At 38.1% G+C, this 18612-nt stretch overlaps 1 protein-coding gene across 3 annotated transcripts in view; it reads right to left on the bottom strand.

The window, feature by feature from the left end:
• rorab (RAR-related orphan receptor A, paralog b) overlaps positions 1–18612 on the bottom strand; it is a 43352-nt gene that overhangs the window by 6584 nt on the left and 18156 nt on the right. The window contains exons 2-5 of one of the 3 annotated variants that reach the window (XM_079453604.1): positions 13333–13362; positions 2015–2100; positions 1740–1881; positions 578–991 (exon numbers count right to left, since the gene is read on the bottom strand). In XM_079453604.1, the coding sequence (XP_079309730.1) occupies positions 578–991; positions 1740–1881; positions 2015–2100; positions 13333–13362 (672 nt within the window). Of the gene's footprint in view, positions 1–577; positions 992–1739; positions 1882–2014; positions 2101–7921; positions 8108–13332; positions 13363–18612 lie in introns of those variants that run through there. The other 2 variants (XM_079453606.1, XM_079453605.1) reach the window with 2 other exon arrangements.

The raw sequence follows: 18612 nt of genomic DNA, 5'->3' as shown, positions 1-18612 counted from the left end.
GATCACACAAAACAATAACTGAAAATGGTTTTACTCTAAGTAATACTGGTGACTATTCATTTCAGAGTCAATTTATTTTTCAAGCTTTATTTTGCGCTATCCTGCTGAAAAATCAACGGAGACCATTAAGAGAAATTCTAATGGATTTAGTACTTATAATGGTAATAGTACTGGTTTTAATAGAAACAATAATGGTCTCTTTGGGACTCTACTGGTAATGCATTGGGTTCTATTCATGGGATGTTTTCTGGTGGATGGGAATCAGTGTATCACCATTAAACCCTAATGGAATAAGACCCAAAACACACTACAGGAATTTTATAATGGTTTTAATTGGAAACAGCTGATGGTTTATAATGGTATTTGCAGTGAAACCATTAGTTTATTTTACTTTTTCAGCAGGGATTGTAAATCATTTGCAAGTCCACATGGAGTAAACCAATAGGAGTTTAGCACCTTCAGCCTAGTGTAAAACATTTGACCATGTTTACATCAATTTTGCTGACATCAACAGATTTTACAAAAAGCAAATAAGTTGTGAAGATTCCATTAGTGATTAGTGCTTAAAAACTGTTACCTAGATCATTGTCAGGCGGGGAAGAGTCTCCATTGCTATAGCAACAATATTGATCTAAACCAGAGTCTGAGCTGAGGTCGCACACAGGTTCTAGTTTAATGCCATCCATGTCTAGACCTGACTGGTCTGGAGAGGGCTGAATGTCCAGGTAAAATCCACCAATCGCTGAATCTGCCTTTCCCTCCTCTGAGGTCTGACCGCTGACGTATCCGCTGATGTCATCAGGGAGCTCTGTGACCCCAGTGGTGGACAGGGCGTAAGAGGGTGTGAGCGGCTCCGCCTCTCCAGGAGGTTGAGGTTCCCGTCCATCCTTTGTATCTTCATCCGCTTTCTCCTGCTGCTGCTGACGGTGTCTCTGAACCTCGGCAAACAGACTGTCCCTCTGTTTCTTAGACATGCGGCCAAACTTCACAGCTGTGAGAGAGCACACCCAAACACACAGCAGTGAATCGACATTCATTTGTTTATCATTAATTACATTAATAGCATGCTATGAGTACCTAAATAACATGTGAAGGGGGGCATTAAATGGGGAGGGGGTGTAGGCTGATAAACTGGAAAGTTGTAGGTTTGGTCGCACTTGATTCTGGAAGATTGTACCAGTAATACGTTCATTGTGTTGTGTATCAGTGAATTTGAAAAATGTGGAAGAAATTTATTTGGAAATGAGTGTATGCCAGGGAAGACTCAAATATTTTTATAAATCTGGAAAAACGTCTGTAGTGTCTTACGCAGAAATAAATTACTCCTTGTGAATGATGTACAATAATCGGAAATGACAAAACACAGCTGTTCACTATAAATCACCAAAATATAAAAAACATTCTAAATCATAAAATAATAAAATACACAGAAGCATGCATATTTTATGATGATTTTTTTAATATAATTGTGTGACAGTTTTGACATTACGCTGATTATGACATTGGTTTTAGCTTTATTACAACTATTCCAGTTTCCATGGTAACTGTGATCATCCTCATTGGTGGATTTTTAGCTTGCACAGAAGACTAAACCATCACTAAAGTCAAGGTAAATCTGTAGTCATAGGTCAGTTATTCTAAGTGAATGAGATAATTCCTATAGAAACTCTACTGTATCTCTCTACATCATCCTACAGTAAACCCACAAGACACATGCACACCATTAGCTGAGAACCTACCATCTCTTGACATGCCCACTGCTAAGCATTTCTGCAGGCGGCAGTGCTGGCAGCGGTTTCTGCTGGTGCGGTCGATCAGACAGCTCTTCTGCCGAGGACAAGAATATGACACGGTGCCCTGCTGACTCCTCCTGAAGAAACCCTGAGAGAGAGGGAGAGAGAGAGACGAGTCACCTCTAGCTTGCACCTTTCCAGTTGGTATCACATTGTCTAGATTGATTATAGCCAGAAGCTATCGACAAGAGACGTGACTGTTATTCCCATCATTGTTGTACCTTGCATCCCTCACAGGTGATGACACCATAATGAATCCCTGATGATTTATCTCCACAGATTTTACAGGGAATACTCTCAATCTGAGCTGCAGGCAGAGAGACAGAACAGAAAAGAAAGTGTTTTAGCAAAGGACTCAAAGAACAACTTTTCAAAAACAACTAGACGGCAGTCAAACCTCATTTTGACATTAAAATACAGATTGATTGACTCACTGATGAACACAGCTAAAGATATTTGAAAAAATACAATGGCAGCCAGCCAAAAGTGCCCCAGAACTGTTTTGCTTTGCTACATTATTCAAAATATCTTCTTTTGTGTTCAACAGAACAAAGACATTTATAAAGCATTTTTTTTCTACGGTTGTCAATGGTGGCCAAGAACAGTTTGGTTACAAGCAAATATCTTTCTTGTGTTCATCAAAAAAAAAGACATTTATACAGATTTAGAACAACCTGATGGTGAGTAAATGATCACAGAATGTTCCTTTATTGTGCAGAGACATCTGTAATTCATTAACGTCATGAAGAAATGGGCGGAGACAAAATGCAGCATCTGAGGTTTTAGACTTAATAATAAGTTCATTTGCAAATCAACAGGACACACTGGATAGATCACTTCTGTTTTACCTCATTTGGTAAAGCCTCTAAACACAAACAGTTTCCTGTGATAGAGAACCTATAATAAGATCAATTCTAATCTGACCTTTGAATTCATCGAAACAAGGCCAGAATTTGTTGAGCACAGAATTGAACCCCGGCCTTTAGCTAGAACATCAACAGCAAACAAAAAACTGAATCAAGGCAGCAGCACATAAAACACTCCATTTATTAGAGCAGTGAAAGACGGCTATGCAATCACCCGCGAGACTTGCATCATCTGTAAGTACAATCTGCTCTCCTAACATCCAACATTCATTTGGGTAGTTACAGTATGACAATGCCAATCTCCCTCAAGCCACAAGCTTGCTCATGACAGTGCTGCGCTGCATTTCGGTAAATATCAAAGTCAGAGCGCACTCCTAGCTGAAGATGCTGTGTGTGTGTGTGCTGTAGCGGTGTGTAAGCCCCTCAGCGGCTCGCTGTGGTTGGCTGTGGAGGAGAGCGCAGTGATGGTGCGGTGCGCGAGGATGTTGAGGGGAGTGCTGGGGGAATAGAGCTGAGGAGAAATCCATTTAGAGGGGAGATGCAGTCTTTCTGGCAGCCCTGAGGCGCATGCAGCACAGGAAGAAAAAGTAAAACACATCAGCATCAGACCACTCTCCTTTTCTCTCCTCTCCATCACCAGCGCTCAGACTTGGGCATTTTGTTCTGAAAATTTTCTCATAGTTACAGAAAGGGCTTTAATCCCCTTTGGTTCTGCATGGCGTATTCATTAAGAGCATCCTCACTTTCTCTCATTAGATATGTAAAACCAATCGGCGGTAATTAGTTACTCTGAAGTGCAAGTCGCTAATCTGGTCTGAATTATGGATTAATACATCAAAGGCACATTCTCCCAGAGCAACTGCTGAAGTGAAGCAGCAGCGGCTTCAGCTCTCATGCAAGTGCACAGCTTTTCCTGCTGCATCCCACTGCAGAAGATGAATGTTTACAAAAGCCATATACTATAGTTTCAGACAAATAGGATGAAAATCTATTCCCCTGTTGTTAAAACACATAAATCTTTACAAAATACAACAAGAATTTAGTTGATGTTACTGATGTAGTCCTGGTGGAGGTTTGTTCATTTTGCCTGTCATCATTGATAACTATGCCTACATGGGTGAACGGTTTACTGTACATTTTTCCCCTTGCAATAAATTGTTCATGAGTTCACAAATATACTGTAAATGTGCCCTATAGTGAGAAATTAGAAGAGAAACTATCAATGAAGAAAAATCTGTCTTCAAATAATAATCATATAAAATAACGTATTATTAATTGTTTGTTTTCTACATTTTTGCTGTCACACCATGTGACACATGTACGTATTTGTCAACTACCCATTCATCAGAACATTGTTTTGTGCTCAAATTATGTTTTATAGATAAATATGCAAAGTCGATTAGCCTTTCTGGATTTTGTTTTTTTAAATACACTCTTAGAAAAATGGTGCTTCAACAGGCTAAACCCCAAAGGGGTTTGTATTCAACATCTGAAGAACCTTTCTATTTCACAAAAAGTTCATTGTGGCAAAGAAAGGTTCTTCAGATTATACAAAGCATGAAAGAGATGGTTCTTTAAAGAACCATTGGCTCAATGGTTCTTCAATGGCATCGCTGTGAAGAACCTATTAGGACTTTAATTTTAAAGGGGAAGTTAACCCAAAAATGTATTTGTGTGATTTCTTACTCAACCACATTACATTAAACATGTTTAGAGAACTTCCGCCGTCTTCGGTGCGCAAATGAAGATATTTTGTTGACATCCGAGATATTTCCAGGCCTCCTCATAGACATTATAGTTTTTGCCAAGGTCCAGAAAAGTACCAAAGACACCGTTAAATTGGTCCATCAGCGCATAGTGGCTAAGTAAAAAAAAATTTAACCCACGAGAATGCTTTATGTGCGAAAAACATACTAGAATATCGACTTTAATCGATATATTCTCCTCTGTCTTGTCAGTGTATGGCGGACGTTCACAAGAGCACTTCTTCTTCATCGTCTTTCTGGGACGAGAGCACTTGAACGCATGCGTATTAGGTTTGTGTGCTGAACGCCGCATGGGGCTTGACCCTGATGTTGTTTCATTTTTCCACGATTTGAGAGAAATGTAATTTACAATTATTCATTGTGTTTTGAATTGCCCACAGCAACAATATAGAGAAAAAAATATCAAGAAAAACTATATTAAATATCAGCCTAAGTCTGGTGGCTTGGGTATTTTCCATAATCTACCAACAGCCTTGCTAATGCAAAAGCTTTTTTTTTGTGCACATTTTAGTGAATGTAAAAAGTTATAATAAAAAAACTACCAAAAAGTTGTGCATGTCTGTACACCTTATTTGACCTCATCAAAGTGCACTCCAGCAAACCCTTTCCTTTCTAGACATCAGTATTAAAGTGGTAGTCCGTAAATTAATTTGAGTAAAAATGAACTAAAACTAATTATTATAAGTACATGAAAGAACAGTGTTTAAAACTGTGTCATTGCCCTTGCTGGATTCACCAGGGAAAGCTTGTAATAATGGTTTGTTATTTTCCCTGTCGGGTCGTCTCTTTCCAGAAATCCATATTTGGTGTCTCTCGTCTATGTGTCATTTCGTCACATTCGTGAACAGAATGAAGAGGACCCAGCTGCTAGCCCGCGTATGGATGCTGCGGGAGACAGCCGTAGCATTGTACACAGACCTTTTTTATTGGAAACTTTTAGTATTATTTATGGCGCGGTTTAGTACTTTTACTTTTAAACGCCAAGCTGTGCTGACATTTTGAGATTCAGTTGTGAAAACCAAGGAATACGAACTGATGAGAGTTCACAAAGAAAAAGGGAATGTGATTGGACTCGTGCAAAAACAAGAATTAATATTGGCAGACATGGATTTATTTCTTCTGAACAGAACTGGTAAGAGATTTTACTATTTCAAAAGATAACACAAAAACCGTAACGCACTTGTTGTGTTATAGACGAGTACAAAGTTTTATTGGTTGTTCTTTCTCTCTTTGTTATGTTCATTATGATAAATGTAACTGAAGCCCTATTTGCACTGGATTTGTATTATCTGGGGACCTCGTGTGATTTAGAAATGATCTCCCCACATCTGTTCATGTGGCGCACACGCACGGGATAAGTGAAGCTTTTGGTTTTACTAAAATTGACGGACTTATTTCCCAGACATGATGGCAAGGCTTTGCGTGTCGTTTATGTATATATAGTTTTATGGTGTAGAATCATATATGACTGTAACTGTTAACTCACGTAAAGAAAATACCTCCGCATAATCGCCTGCAGGGGCATTTACAAACAGAGACGGCGACAAATAGGCCATTCTTACGGACAGCCACTTTAACATCGACCGCAAAAGTCATATTTTTGTCTGCTTTACAGACAAAGCACAAAAATGTTACAATTATTTGTGTGTGCAACCCACAAACACACACAGGTAGCAAGTTAGCAACTGAGACACGCACACTCGCAGGGCTTGTGTTTGCAAGTGTCGCTTCCTTCTCTTGAGATTGTGGTTTAACATGTTTGGTTTTTCTCCTGTTGTGAAAGTGCTGATCTTCTGTCTATGTAGGAAACATAAAAGTAAAAGCCTGCAGACACACACACACACACACACACACACACAAAACATAAAAGTAAAAGCCTGCAGACACACACACACACACACAAACGTGTTCACTCCCCCCTCCCTCTCAGCTTTGGGGTCTGCTGTAATCTGTTGATAACAGTGACTCACATAGAGTTGAGATAAACACTTCATCATAACAAAGAGAAAGAAACATTCTGGCGACATACAGTAGTCTCAAACTGAAGTGCACATTATGCCACCATTTATCAAAATCTTTCAGTAAACACTTAGACATGTCATTATTTACTTATCCACTAACCATGTGTTCTCTCAGTATTCTTATTATGTGTCATTATTTAAAAGGAGACTAATCAAAACTAATTTTGATTGCGTCAATTCTGATGCGTTTCTGAAGCAAATTACTTTAATCTGACAAGGAATAAATTAGGGATACTCGATTATGACAAATCATAATCGCGACTATTTTGGCCAATATTGAGATCCTGATTATTTAACACGACTACTCATTAACCTTTAAAACAACAAAGAAAATAAAAAAACCTTGGCTTTTAAACTCTTACATGAAAAATAAATGTAAAGAAATAGCACTGCTGAACCGAAGTTAAGGAAAGGTGTGCGGTGTGGAATTAAGAAAAGAGAGGATCCTTGAAAAATGGAATGCGGCACAATAATCGTTTACTTGATTATTTTGTTTTTGTAATTGATGAAGACCAAAATTGACGGTTATGATTAATTTTCGATTAATTGCAAACCCTAGAATAAGTCCAATGTGTTCCTGTGCATGAGGTTTGTTTGTTCCCCGTGTGTCAGATCAGGTTCAAGCTCTGTCTTGTTATCCTCTTCTCACAACAATATCAGCACGTCAGCCAATAAGAGATGTACATCCTTCTCTCTCTCTCTCTCTCTCTCTCTCTCTCTCTCTCTCTAACTGGTGTAGGAAGACACATCAGAAGTGTTAAAACAATCTCTATTAATCTTTCTTGTACGGTCGGTTCTTCCTCAGCCCCTACACCGTATCACTAATAGATAATGACAGCTGTCAGCAAGATTTTGCATTTCCCTTGCACATATGTGTGTGTGTAAGGTGATTCAGAGTGGGGGTGGGGGGGATTAAGTAAAACATGGCCGCTGGTGAAATAAACAGCCAGTCGTTCCTATGGCAGTCCACTTCTGCCTCAGCCATAAATAGGTCAGTGGAACAACATTCCCAATCATCATGGCAACATTCCCATGCCGTGCCAAACAGCCAACATGGCCGCCCGTGTGCGAGCTGTCAGAAAATGCCATCGTATCGCATCACTTCACTCTCGGTCAATACACTTACCGACTTGTTAACTCAAGACCACTGTGGTCTCACATCTTCTCTTACATTCACACACAAACAAAAATGACGTTTGATGGCATTTCATGCGCTCCCATAAATCACGAAAGAGACAATATCTACTTTGCAATTCAAAATTCAAACAAAGCATGTAAATGAAGATGCAAAAGAGGGCTCCAGACTGCCCGTTCCAATTCAAAAGCAAAACAAAGACATGTTTACCAAGCGAAGCAGCTTAAAACATGAAAAACAATGGCAAAGCAGCTTAGAAAAACAGCATTGAGATTACTCACATGTACACTCCTGCACACACACGTTCACGGTATAACCCAACATGCAAATCCTTTCCTACCTTTCATGGCTGTGATCATTAAGTACATCCTGATGCTCTATGGCCATGCAGAGGACACACTGACTGGTCTCTAGACCATGTGCGGATTTGAATTCAGCGTGGAGTGTGTGTCTGTTGCTGTGCTGTTGACTAGAGCGCTGCTCTGTCTGTCTCTGCCTCTCCTCTCTACTGTATGAGAATCCATGTGACCGTGACATAAGGGCTAAACCGCTTTCTTCCTGCCCCCTCAAGCTCTGAGCGACAGCTGTGTCATCCAATAGAGGATCAGTGAGGGAGTTTTCGGTTGACTGTGCGTTTGTTTTAAAGGGCTGGTGCTGGTTCACCTTGCTTTGCATTTAACATGTTTTTCTTGAAATATATACAGGAAGTTACAGGAGGGGAACATGTAAAGCCTGCATGTTATGTTAACAGCGTGAGAGCAGACTGAAAGTGTGTTTTGTTTCTTCTTCCTCTTTAACAGGCGTGTTGCATGACACAGTGACGCATTGGGCATGTGTTGCCTACAGTCGGCCTTCGGTACTCACTCCTATTACACATTTCTGAGTATTTTAAATGAACTTATATACAATGTCATATGGTGAATAAGAAAAACAGTTTAGTACTGCTTGACTGCAAGTAACTTATTACAGCATGTGTGTTTAAAAGGAAAGTCACCCAAACATAAAAGTCCTGTCATCATTTACTCACGCTCTTGAGTATTAACAATAACAATAATACACAGAAAAGTATGCATGTGCAACAATAACATAATAGTGCTAATACCATTACCATAACATTGCTATGACAATAATTTTCTTTTTAAATAGCTCTGTTTTCACATTTAGTATAAGGGGGTCCCTGCTCCATGCATCTCTCATCTAATGGGGTCCTCTCCCCGGAAAACGCTGAAGACCCCTGATCTAAATAAATGACATGTTTTTCTGTATTTACAACTTGCTTACTTGCCGCTATCACTCCTAAATGTAGGGCTGGGAATCGATTCCAAAAATAATAGATTCCAAGGCATTGAAAATCGATTCCATTAAAAGTCTAGAGCTGTGGAATGACATAAAATATTCTGCATCCATGAAAGAAGAAGCACACACAATGTAGATATACAGTTATTACATGTATTCACACATTTAACAAATCATATAAGCACGGACCGTCTTCTCTAACTCTCTACAGATGAGCTCAGTATGTGTGTAAAGAGAATTACATGTATATAAAGTCAAACTAAATATTAACTTGGACGTCTGTATAAAGCTGTTAAAGCTGGAGAAAACTTTTTCTACACCTGTCTACTTGCATTTAATAGTAATATTAATATGCAGAGTATTACTGATTATCGATCTGTCCATTTATATTCCTCAAGTATTTTTGTGTACACCGCTTAATAATTTTAAAAATAGTAATTTGACCTGTGCTTTGTTTTTGAAAACGAGATTGACATATTTGGTTAAGGTTTTTGTTATAGAAACAATAAACAATTAATAAATGTAAAAAGTGACATCTTAGAAAATTGTAATGCATTAAAAATGTGTACATTTTTAAATAATAAATACAAATCTGTAATAAAACAGGTAATGGAGCAGGAAACAGCAGTTGGAATCGATTATTGTAAGCGATTCATTCGATTCCCAAACCAGGAATTGGAATCAGAATCGACTCCAAAAAAATCAGAATCGAACAGCCCTACCTAAATGCTTCTCAGACAGCGTACACAACTTCAACAGCATACGCTTCTTTTTCTGGCCTTTTGTAGGTTACACAAGCAACACGTTTAAATAAATTATACAACAATTACACCTGCAATCTGTATTTTTTTAAATATATAAAATCGACTTATTCAGCAAAAACATACAATTCACTGATAAGTTCGTCGTGAAGGATTTTCTCATGTAAACTTCAACTCATGTAAAGGTATGTACTACTTAAAGTAACTGCAATTTTATGTTTAAAACAGGGACGGCAGTAGAGAGCAAAAATGGCAAATTGCAGCTTTTCTGAACTATAATAGATTTTTTTTATTTGAATATATTAAGTCACATTATAAGAGTTACATTTCCTTTTGGTATGATCAAAATCTTTAATTTAAAAGACGATGATGTCACAATATTGATTTTGTTTTGCTAAAATGTAACATAAGAATGTATATTAGATAACCCACAAGCAGTGGGGGATTAACCATATGGGCAATTGGGTGAGTGCCCAGGGGCACCAAGCTTTAAGGGGCACCAAATAAACCACCATTACAAAATAAAAAAAATATAAATGTACATAAGCACTTGTCTTTTAAGACTTAAGTCACGCATCTGCGCTAAATATGCATGGCACCATGTGCACTGATTAATAAAGGTATATGCATGCGTCAGAAATAAACTGGTATAGTGGTGATAATGTATGCTAATAGTCTGTGTAGGTAAGGTCACTATTTAAGATCCAAACCTGCGTTTTAAAGTGAAAGTCAAGAGCGGTGTCATCACCATAGCAGTCAATGTGTAGGCTACTTTTTAGTGGAGTACACTTTAATCGCAGTACTTATGTGATCGTTTAGGAGTCTGTAAGAAGAACACACATATACTGTACTTAAAAAGAGCGTTTGAATAGCTGTACGTGCAATGAAACACATCTGTTTGGTACTTGTCTCCAGCAGTTAAATTAGTAACAATAACGTTTCATGTTATTTTTATAAATAACCATGCTACACATTGTAATGCCACTTTGGTGAATTAAAGTCCCAATGTCCTGAAAATCTGTACAATGTACCATTGTCCCCCCAATGTGAATACATACAGTACATGCTAACTATACACAGGTTTTATATATATATATATATATATATATATATATATATACTGTATGTCCCTGTACCTCCTTTGTGGCACACACAACATTAACACCTCTAAAAAACAGTTGTTAGTGACTTTTTTTTCACTACATCAAAACAAGAAATGTAACATTACAACAGAAAGCAGGTGCCCCTTAACTACAGTAGGCCTAATTGTTAAAAATACTTAAGAGTTGTTTTTTGCATTCTATTCTACACAAGTGTCATGTTAATGTGTAATTCTTGTAAAATAGTATATTGTAAATTGCGGAGTTTCATTCTTATAAAATCTTTAGATTTATAAATCTTTTAATGAGTGGATTATTTTTTATGGAAAGGTGGGTGGATGGGGGGTCCCTCCGGGGCTGTTGCCCATGGGCACCATGAGGTCTTAATACGCCTCTGCCCACAAGTATTGACTACTTTTAGATAATACTATTTTGAATCAAGGGACTTTATCTCATTAGACTGTGTTCTCATTTTATGTGAAGCTTGACTGACGCAAACAAAAAACAGGATAATTTTAAACAAACAAAAGTGCCTAAACAGTGCATAAACGGCATTATTACACAGTAACAAATATTTTTTTATGATGTTTAAATGTTTAAAAATAGCCAGTACACACATAACTGAATACAATCAGTTGAATTCTACTATAATACTGCACGTTGCACAAATAAATAAACATGCTGTATAATTATGTATATTCAAATTAACCAACAGCCTCTAGATTTCTGCATTTGCAATGGCTATTGAAAAAACAAAATCATTATTGTTTTGCCATTTTACAACTCTATACATACAGCCATCAAGAACACAGCAGTGATTTTCCATTGCATATGTTTGCCAAAAGGATAACTGGCGTATTTGGAATTCTATCCATATGTGCATCCGGTATGGACAGACATACGTGCATGTAGCCTTCTACAGGTCTGGGTGAATCTGATGGGAACAGAACAATCTGAATGCTAATGACCTGGCCAGAACCCAGCACGACTCACACATCCCCAATACCCTGGTTAAAACCATCTCTCAGAACAAAACAAGTAGCATGCAATAGTGCCCTTACACTTCTCAATAAAACACAAAACATCTACTTAAAAAATCTGCATTCAATTTATGAGCTCAGAGCACTTGCTTAACTGCTAACGTCCGAATATTACTGCTTATAGAAACATCTCCCACATGCTATCCAACCGAGGACTAAATTGTTGAAATAAAGATGCTGGAGCTGTTTCTGCACGTCTCATGTTTCACAGGCATGACAGCAGCGTGAGGACGGGGTTCTGGTGTCTGTGAGATTCTCATGGAGAAATATATCTCAAGTGTAGTCCTGAGCTCAAGTCTCCACTGGGTGGGGTTGAACTTAGCAAGACATGCTAATACACGCAACCAGCTGCTGCTTGTTTGCCTGCCATCTTCAACGCAAACACCAACATGCACACGCACATGTAAAAGCACACATGATGTGCAAACACCCACGGTGACTCTATTATACAACAGAATGTTTGGTTCAATGGAATGCATGAACAGAAAATGGTCTTTTATTTCAGAAGAACCAAACAGAACTTAAATGCAATATAAAACTAATGGGCAGCCCAGTATTGTTAACACTCTTCTTCCAGTATCTTCAAGCACACAAAGGACATCTCAGCCAGTAAAGGGGATTTCATATCATTCAGTTCACAAACAGGAAGTGTCTTCTGGTAAACCACAGAAGCATCCCACTTCTGTGCAGATATTTTCAACAAGCGCCTCTCACCTTGTCCCAAGTTTTTCTTCTAATATTTGGGTGTGTGTGAGTTAGTGTGTGCTGTTTGAAAGGAGGTGAGAAAGATCACTTCTACCTCATGAATTTGGTAAACATAACTCTATAAAGTGGTATATGAAGAAACAGCACTGAATATTTTCTAAGCATCTTACAGTAACTGCAACGCCTATACGATTTATAAGAATCATGACTTATTAGAAAATAAAACCACATTGAAGCAGTAGTTTTTGCCAGAGGGGAACTGGAATCCCCTGGTTAGGCCTGGTTTCCCTCTGAGGTTTTTTCTCCTCCAATGGAGTTTTGGGTTCCTCGCCACCGTTTGCATACTGTTTTGCACTGTTTGCCTGGCCGGGGGGGCTGCTAGAATTTGATAGTCTTATTTAATTAACACTGCATATAGGAATTTATTGTGTGTCTGATATTTGACCTGTGTTTTGACTGCCATAACCTTTTATGTTTTACTTATAGTCAATGTTTTCTTGTACAGCTGCTTTGTAACAATGAAAATTGTAAAAAGCGTTATTTAAATAAAGTTGACTTGACTTGACGAAGTGATGGGAATTGGTGGGACACGGCACTATTTATACCGTGGTAATTATTGTCATCTGATCTGTGCTTCTTGAACATCAAAGCATGCATCTTGTCACTTTCCCTCTTTAAAGGGAAAAAAGGCTTGAGGCTGATAAGACTGAGTGTCAAAATGAGTGTCAACATCCTCTTCAGAACTTCAGTGTCTCTAGCCGTTTTATAACATCCTAATTTTACACATGCTGATGCCCTTAAACACAAAATGGTCACAGGAATGTGTTTTTACAATAAGGCTGTACTTACATGTGTGTGCTTTCTTTGCTGAGGATACATCTGAAAAGGACAAGAAATAAAACATTAAACATAGCATGTGGTTTTGGTTATACTGCAAAGCAAACTCACAAACACGAAGAGACCAAATTTAAGTTGTTTTTTAACTGTGACCAGTGAGTTAATTGTATTTACTAAAATCCTAACTAACATATTTTTGTTCCAATTATAAAAGTATACTTTAACAGAGAAACCTAAACCAATTAGTCTTCAAATGCAAAATAATAAATACATATATATTGATAATAATAAAACATCAGTGCCCACCGGCCATTATTCATAATCATAGGCGGAGCATGTGTAAGGATGGGGAAGGCCTAGCCTGGCCACGGATTTGAGACAAGTGACTCAAATCACTGTGGAATTATTTTCACACGCAAATGACCACTGCCTGTTGATAGTTCTGATTGCTTCTACATGGAAAGGGAAACGTAATTGCATACTGTGCACATGTGCAAAGAAAAAGTATTTAGTAAACTCTTTTTTAATAAATGAAAGATTTAAAATTTTTTCACAATGTTTTAAACCGGGATCACATTAAATACAAATAAATTTGAATTAAAATTAAATATATATTTTATGAGTCTCTCATATCCTCATATAAGTCGAAGACTTCATGTTTTACTGATTTGAACTGATTACTGATTACAACACGTCAAATTCTACAAGTCTACAGTCGGGCGAGAATGTAGAAGAGTTGTTGCCAACAGATTGTACAGCCGTTGGGCATGGCAGCAGCAGTTGGGGTCGAGAGGATAACTCCAGTAACGTTACCAATAAAAGAGGCACGCCCGTGGATTTAGGCACTAAAGACACTGGACCATCACAGCCTTGTTTACCGGTATACCCGAAAAACTGTTCGGTAAGCATAATCGGTCATTTTCGTCAGACTTCTACAAAACATATAAATTCATTGCATACAGCAAAGAGGCAGATGCGGTATTTTGCTTCCCCTGTCGTTTGTTTCAGTGCAGTTCTAGTGCCGCATATAGAGATCCTGCTTTTGTTATAAATGTAGTATGTGACTGGAAGAACCTATTAGCAAAATTGCAGAAACACGCAGACGGAGCACCAGATCGCCAGTGTACTGAGCAGTGGCACTGCTTTGAGCAAACCAAAGCTACTGGTTCCGTTGCTCCACTGTTAAGTGAATCTCACAAGACCATGGTGAAGGCCAATAGGGAATTTGCAGCAACTATTGTTGACATATTGTTCTATTTAAGAAAACAAGGACTTTCACTGAGAGGGCACGATGAGGGAAAAACTTCAGCAAATCTAGGAACTCCTGACACACAAAATTAACTTTTAGAAATAGCTGCTTGTAGTAAAAGACGAGATAATCCACAGCATAGAAAATAATGACTTTTTTGCTGTTCTAGTGGTCAAAGTACGCAGTTTTAAAGAGGAACAAATGGCTGTGTGTAAGGTACACAGAAAAGCTAGAGATAAAAGAACGATTTCTAGGATTTGTAGACTGTTCTGAAAGAGCTGACGCTACTGGAATTTTTGGATAAATAAAGTACTTTATGGGTGCATTTGGGATATACGCTTTGCCCATTGTTGGTCAAAGTTATGATGGAGCGGCTGTCATGTCCGGTCATGTAAACAGAGTTCAGTAGAAATTGTGTCAAGACCATCCATGTGCAGTGTACATACACTGTATGGCCCACAAGTTGAATTGGTTTTGGTAGATGTCTGCAAGGTGAATCGTATAGCAAGCATGTTTTTTCAGATCATCGAGAGTCTGTATGTGTTTTTCTCAAAGCCAGGCACACACCATGCATACCAGCAGCACCAAAAAGAGTTAGGAGTTAAAGCTGAACTGGTGGCTCTTAGCAACACGAGATGGGAAGAAAATAGCAGCTGAGCCGTCCTTTCACAGGTTCGTTGAAGCATCTGGTCTCTTAAGCAATCTCAAAAAGACCACTTTCTGTGTGTGCCTTGTAGTATTTTACCAGGTTCTAAGTATGATGCATATTCCAATCAAGGCACTCCAAAAGAAAGATACAACACCCTCTCAGGCCTCAAGTGTTATGGAATTAATTGACAATAAAAGGTCTCGAGAGCATGAGGACCAGTGACGAGTGGGAGGAACTATGGTTGGAGATTGAAGCATTCTGTAATTCACTCAACATTGTAAATGAAGATGAACGTGAACATACGCATAAGGTTTTCCACCCAGACCTAGGAAATAGCAAAGGAGTGTTGATGCCAGAATGCGCGCAGCGTCTTTTGAATGAATATGCGACTACCCTCTCTATCAACCGCAAATTGGCCTGTACCGAGATTAATTTTGTGAAAATAAATTCCCCCCACACATCATCTGACTTTATGAAGGAGGCACTGTCCACTGGTTTTTATCCAATCTTCAAAAAACGTTTCAAGTTGGCGCCGACTTTACCTGTGTGGACGGCGACATGCGATGGGTCGTTTTCAGCTATGCGATGCATCAAGAACTGGATGCGATCAACAATGTGCCAGGAAAGACTTTCATCTTTGAGCCTGCTGCATATTAAGAGTGATCTAACAGCAGCACTTAACATTGAGGACATAATTAGCGCATATGAGGCAAATGCAGGATTTTGGTCGGTATAGGTTTTTGCTACGTGGCATTGAAACAATTTAATGGTACATCCAGGTGCAAGGAAACCTGGTTTTAAGTACACTACAAAGGACCCTACAAAGGACACATACATTTTTTAAGTACACTACAAAGGACCCTACAAAGGAGACATACACTACAAAGGACCCTACAAAGGACACATACATTTTTTAAGTACACTACGAAGGACACATACATTTTTTAAGTACACTACAAAGGACCCTACAAAGGAGACATACACTACAAAGGACCCTACAAAGGACACATAAATGTTTTAAGTACACTACAAAGGACCCTACAAAGGACACATACATTTTTTAAGTACCCACAAAGGACACATACATTTTTTAAGTACACTACAAAGGACCCTACAAAGGACACATACATTTTTTAAGTACCCACAAAGGACACATACATTTTTTAAGTACACTACAAAGGACCCTACGAAGGACACATAATTTTTTAAAGTACACTACGAAGGACCCTACGAAGGACACATAATTTTTTAAGTACACTACAAAGGACCCTACAAAGGACACATACATTTTTTAAGTACACTACGAAGGACCCTACGAAGGACACATACTTTTTTAAGTACACTACAAAGGACCCTACAAAGGACACATACATTTTTTAAGTACACTACGAAGGACCCTACGAAGGACACATAATTTTTTAAGTACACTACAAAGGACCCTACAAAGGACACATACATTTTTTAAGTACACTACGAAGGACACATACATTTTTTAAGTACACTACAAAGGACCCTACAAAGGAGACATACACTACAAAGGACCCTACAAAGGACACATACATTTTTTAAGTACACTACGAAGGACCCTACAAAGGAGACATACATTTTTTAAGTACACTACGAAGGACACATAATTTTTTAAGTACACTACGAAGGACCCTACGAAGGACACATAATTTTTTAAGTACACTACGAAGGACACATACATTTTTTAAGTACACTACAAAGGACCCTACAAAGGAGACATACACTACAAAGGACCCTACAAAGGACACATACATTTTTTAAGTACACTACGAAGGACCCTACAAAGGACACATAATTTTTTAAGTACACTACGAAGGACACATACATTTTTTAAGTACACTAAAAAGGACCCTACAAAGGAGACATACACTACAAAGGACCCTACAAAGGACACATACATTTTTTAAGTACACTACAAAGGACCCTACAAAGGAGACATACACTACAAAGGACCCTACAAAGGACACATACATTTTTTAAGTACACTACGAAGGACCCTACAAAGGACACATAATTTTTTAAGTACACTACGAAGGACACATACATTTTTTAAGTACACTAAAAAGGACCCTACAAAGGAGACATACACTACAAAGGACCCTACAAAGGACACATACATTTTTTAAGTACACTACAAAGGACCCTACAAAGGAGACATACACTACAAAGGACCCTACAAAGGACACATACATTTTTTAAGTACACTACAAAGGACCCTACAAAGGAAACATACACTACAAAGGACCCTACAAAGGACACATACATTTTTTAAGTACACTACGAAGGACACATAATTTTTAAGTACACTACGAAGGACCCTACGAAGGACACATAATTTTTTAAGTACACTACAAAGGACCCTACGAAGGACACATCATTTTTTAAGTACACTACGAAGGACCCTACGAAGGACACATCATTTTTTAAGTACACTACGAAGGACCCATAATTTTTTAAGTACACTACGAAGGACACATCATTTTTTAAGTACACTACGAAGGACCCTACGAAGGACACATCATTTTTTAAGTACACTACGAAGGACCCTACGAAGGACACATAATTTTTTAAGTACACTACAAAGGACCCTACAAAGGACACATACATTTTTTAAGTACACTACAAAGGACACATAATTGTTTTAATATTGTAGGCTTTTTTTAGCCTTACCCTCCGCTGCGATTTTCAATTTCAATTTTGCCTTCCAACAAATATGAAAACAATAATCAAGGGAAAACAGACTGATATATTGCTTACCCACTAATAATGAAAGAGCGCAAATATACAGCATAATGTATGCAGCCAAGTGAAAGATCTGAAGGCACTATGTAATCCCAAGACATCAAATGCCCTTACATTCAGTGGAGCAGAGAACAGTCAATCACCATTAATCCATCCACTCCCGTTAATCAGGCCTATTGTACTACAGCCAAGGCAGCTATTGTAATGCAAAGTGTCTATCTGAGAGAAATACAATCTATCATGTTTTACGATACCGTTGAAACAAGATACAACCGGTAAATGGTGAATGCCAATCAACGTAGCATTAACAAGCAATCTGTGCAAATTCATTTCCATCTGTTTGTCAATAAGAAAAAATGAAATCCAACCAAGGACACCAATCAAATGAGTTACAAGCTTTAACTAATTTAACTTTTTATTATAATATGTGGTTAAATAACTTCAGACATTCCACTTTAATAAAGGTTGTGTATGGATTTATTTTGCCATGAATGGGAAAAACATAAATCTCTGTGTACGCATAGTACATGACTGAGGGTTCTTGAACAAGAGGTTATAGCCTCTTGATGCTTCAACCAATATATTCATTAAACTGATGAGAAGATCTTTCTCTTTTCTAAGCTCT

Source organism: Barbatula barbatula, assembly GCF_947034865.1.
Source record: "Barbatula barbatula genome assembly, chromosome: 1".
Classification (NCBI taxonomy): Eukaryota; Metazoa; Chordata; class Actinopteri; order Cypriniformes; family Nemacheilidae; genus Barbatula; species Barbatula barbatula.
This window is presented reverse-complemented; position numbering and strand designations above follow the sequence as displayed.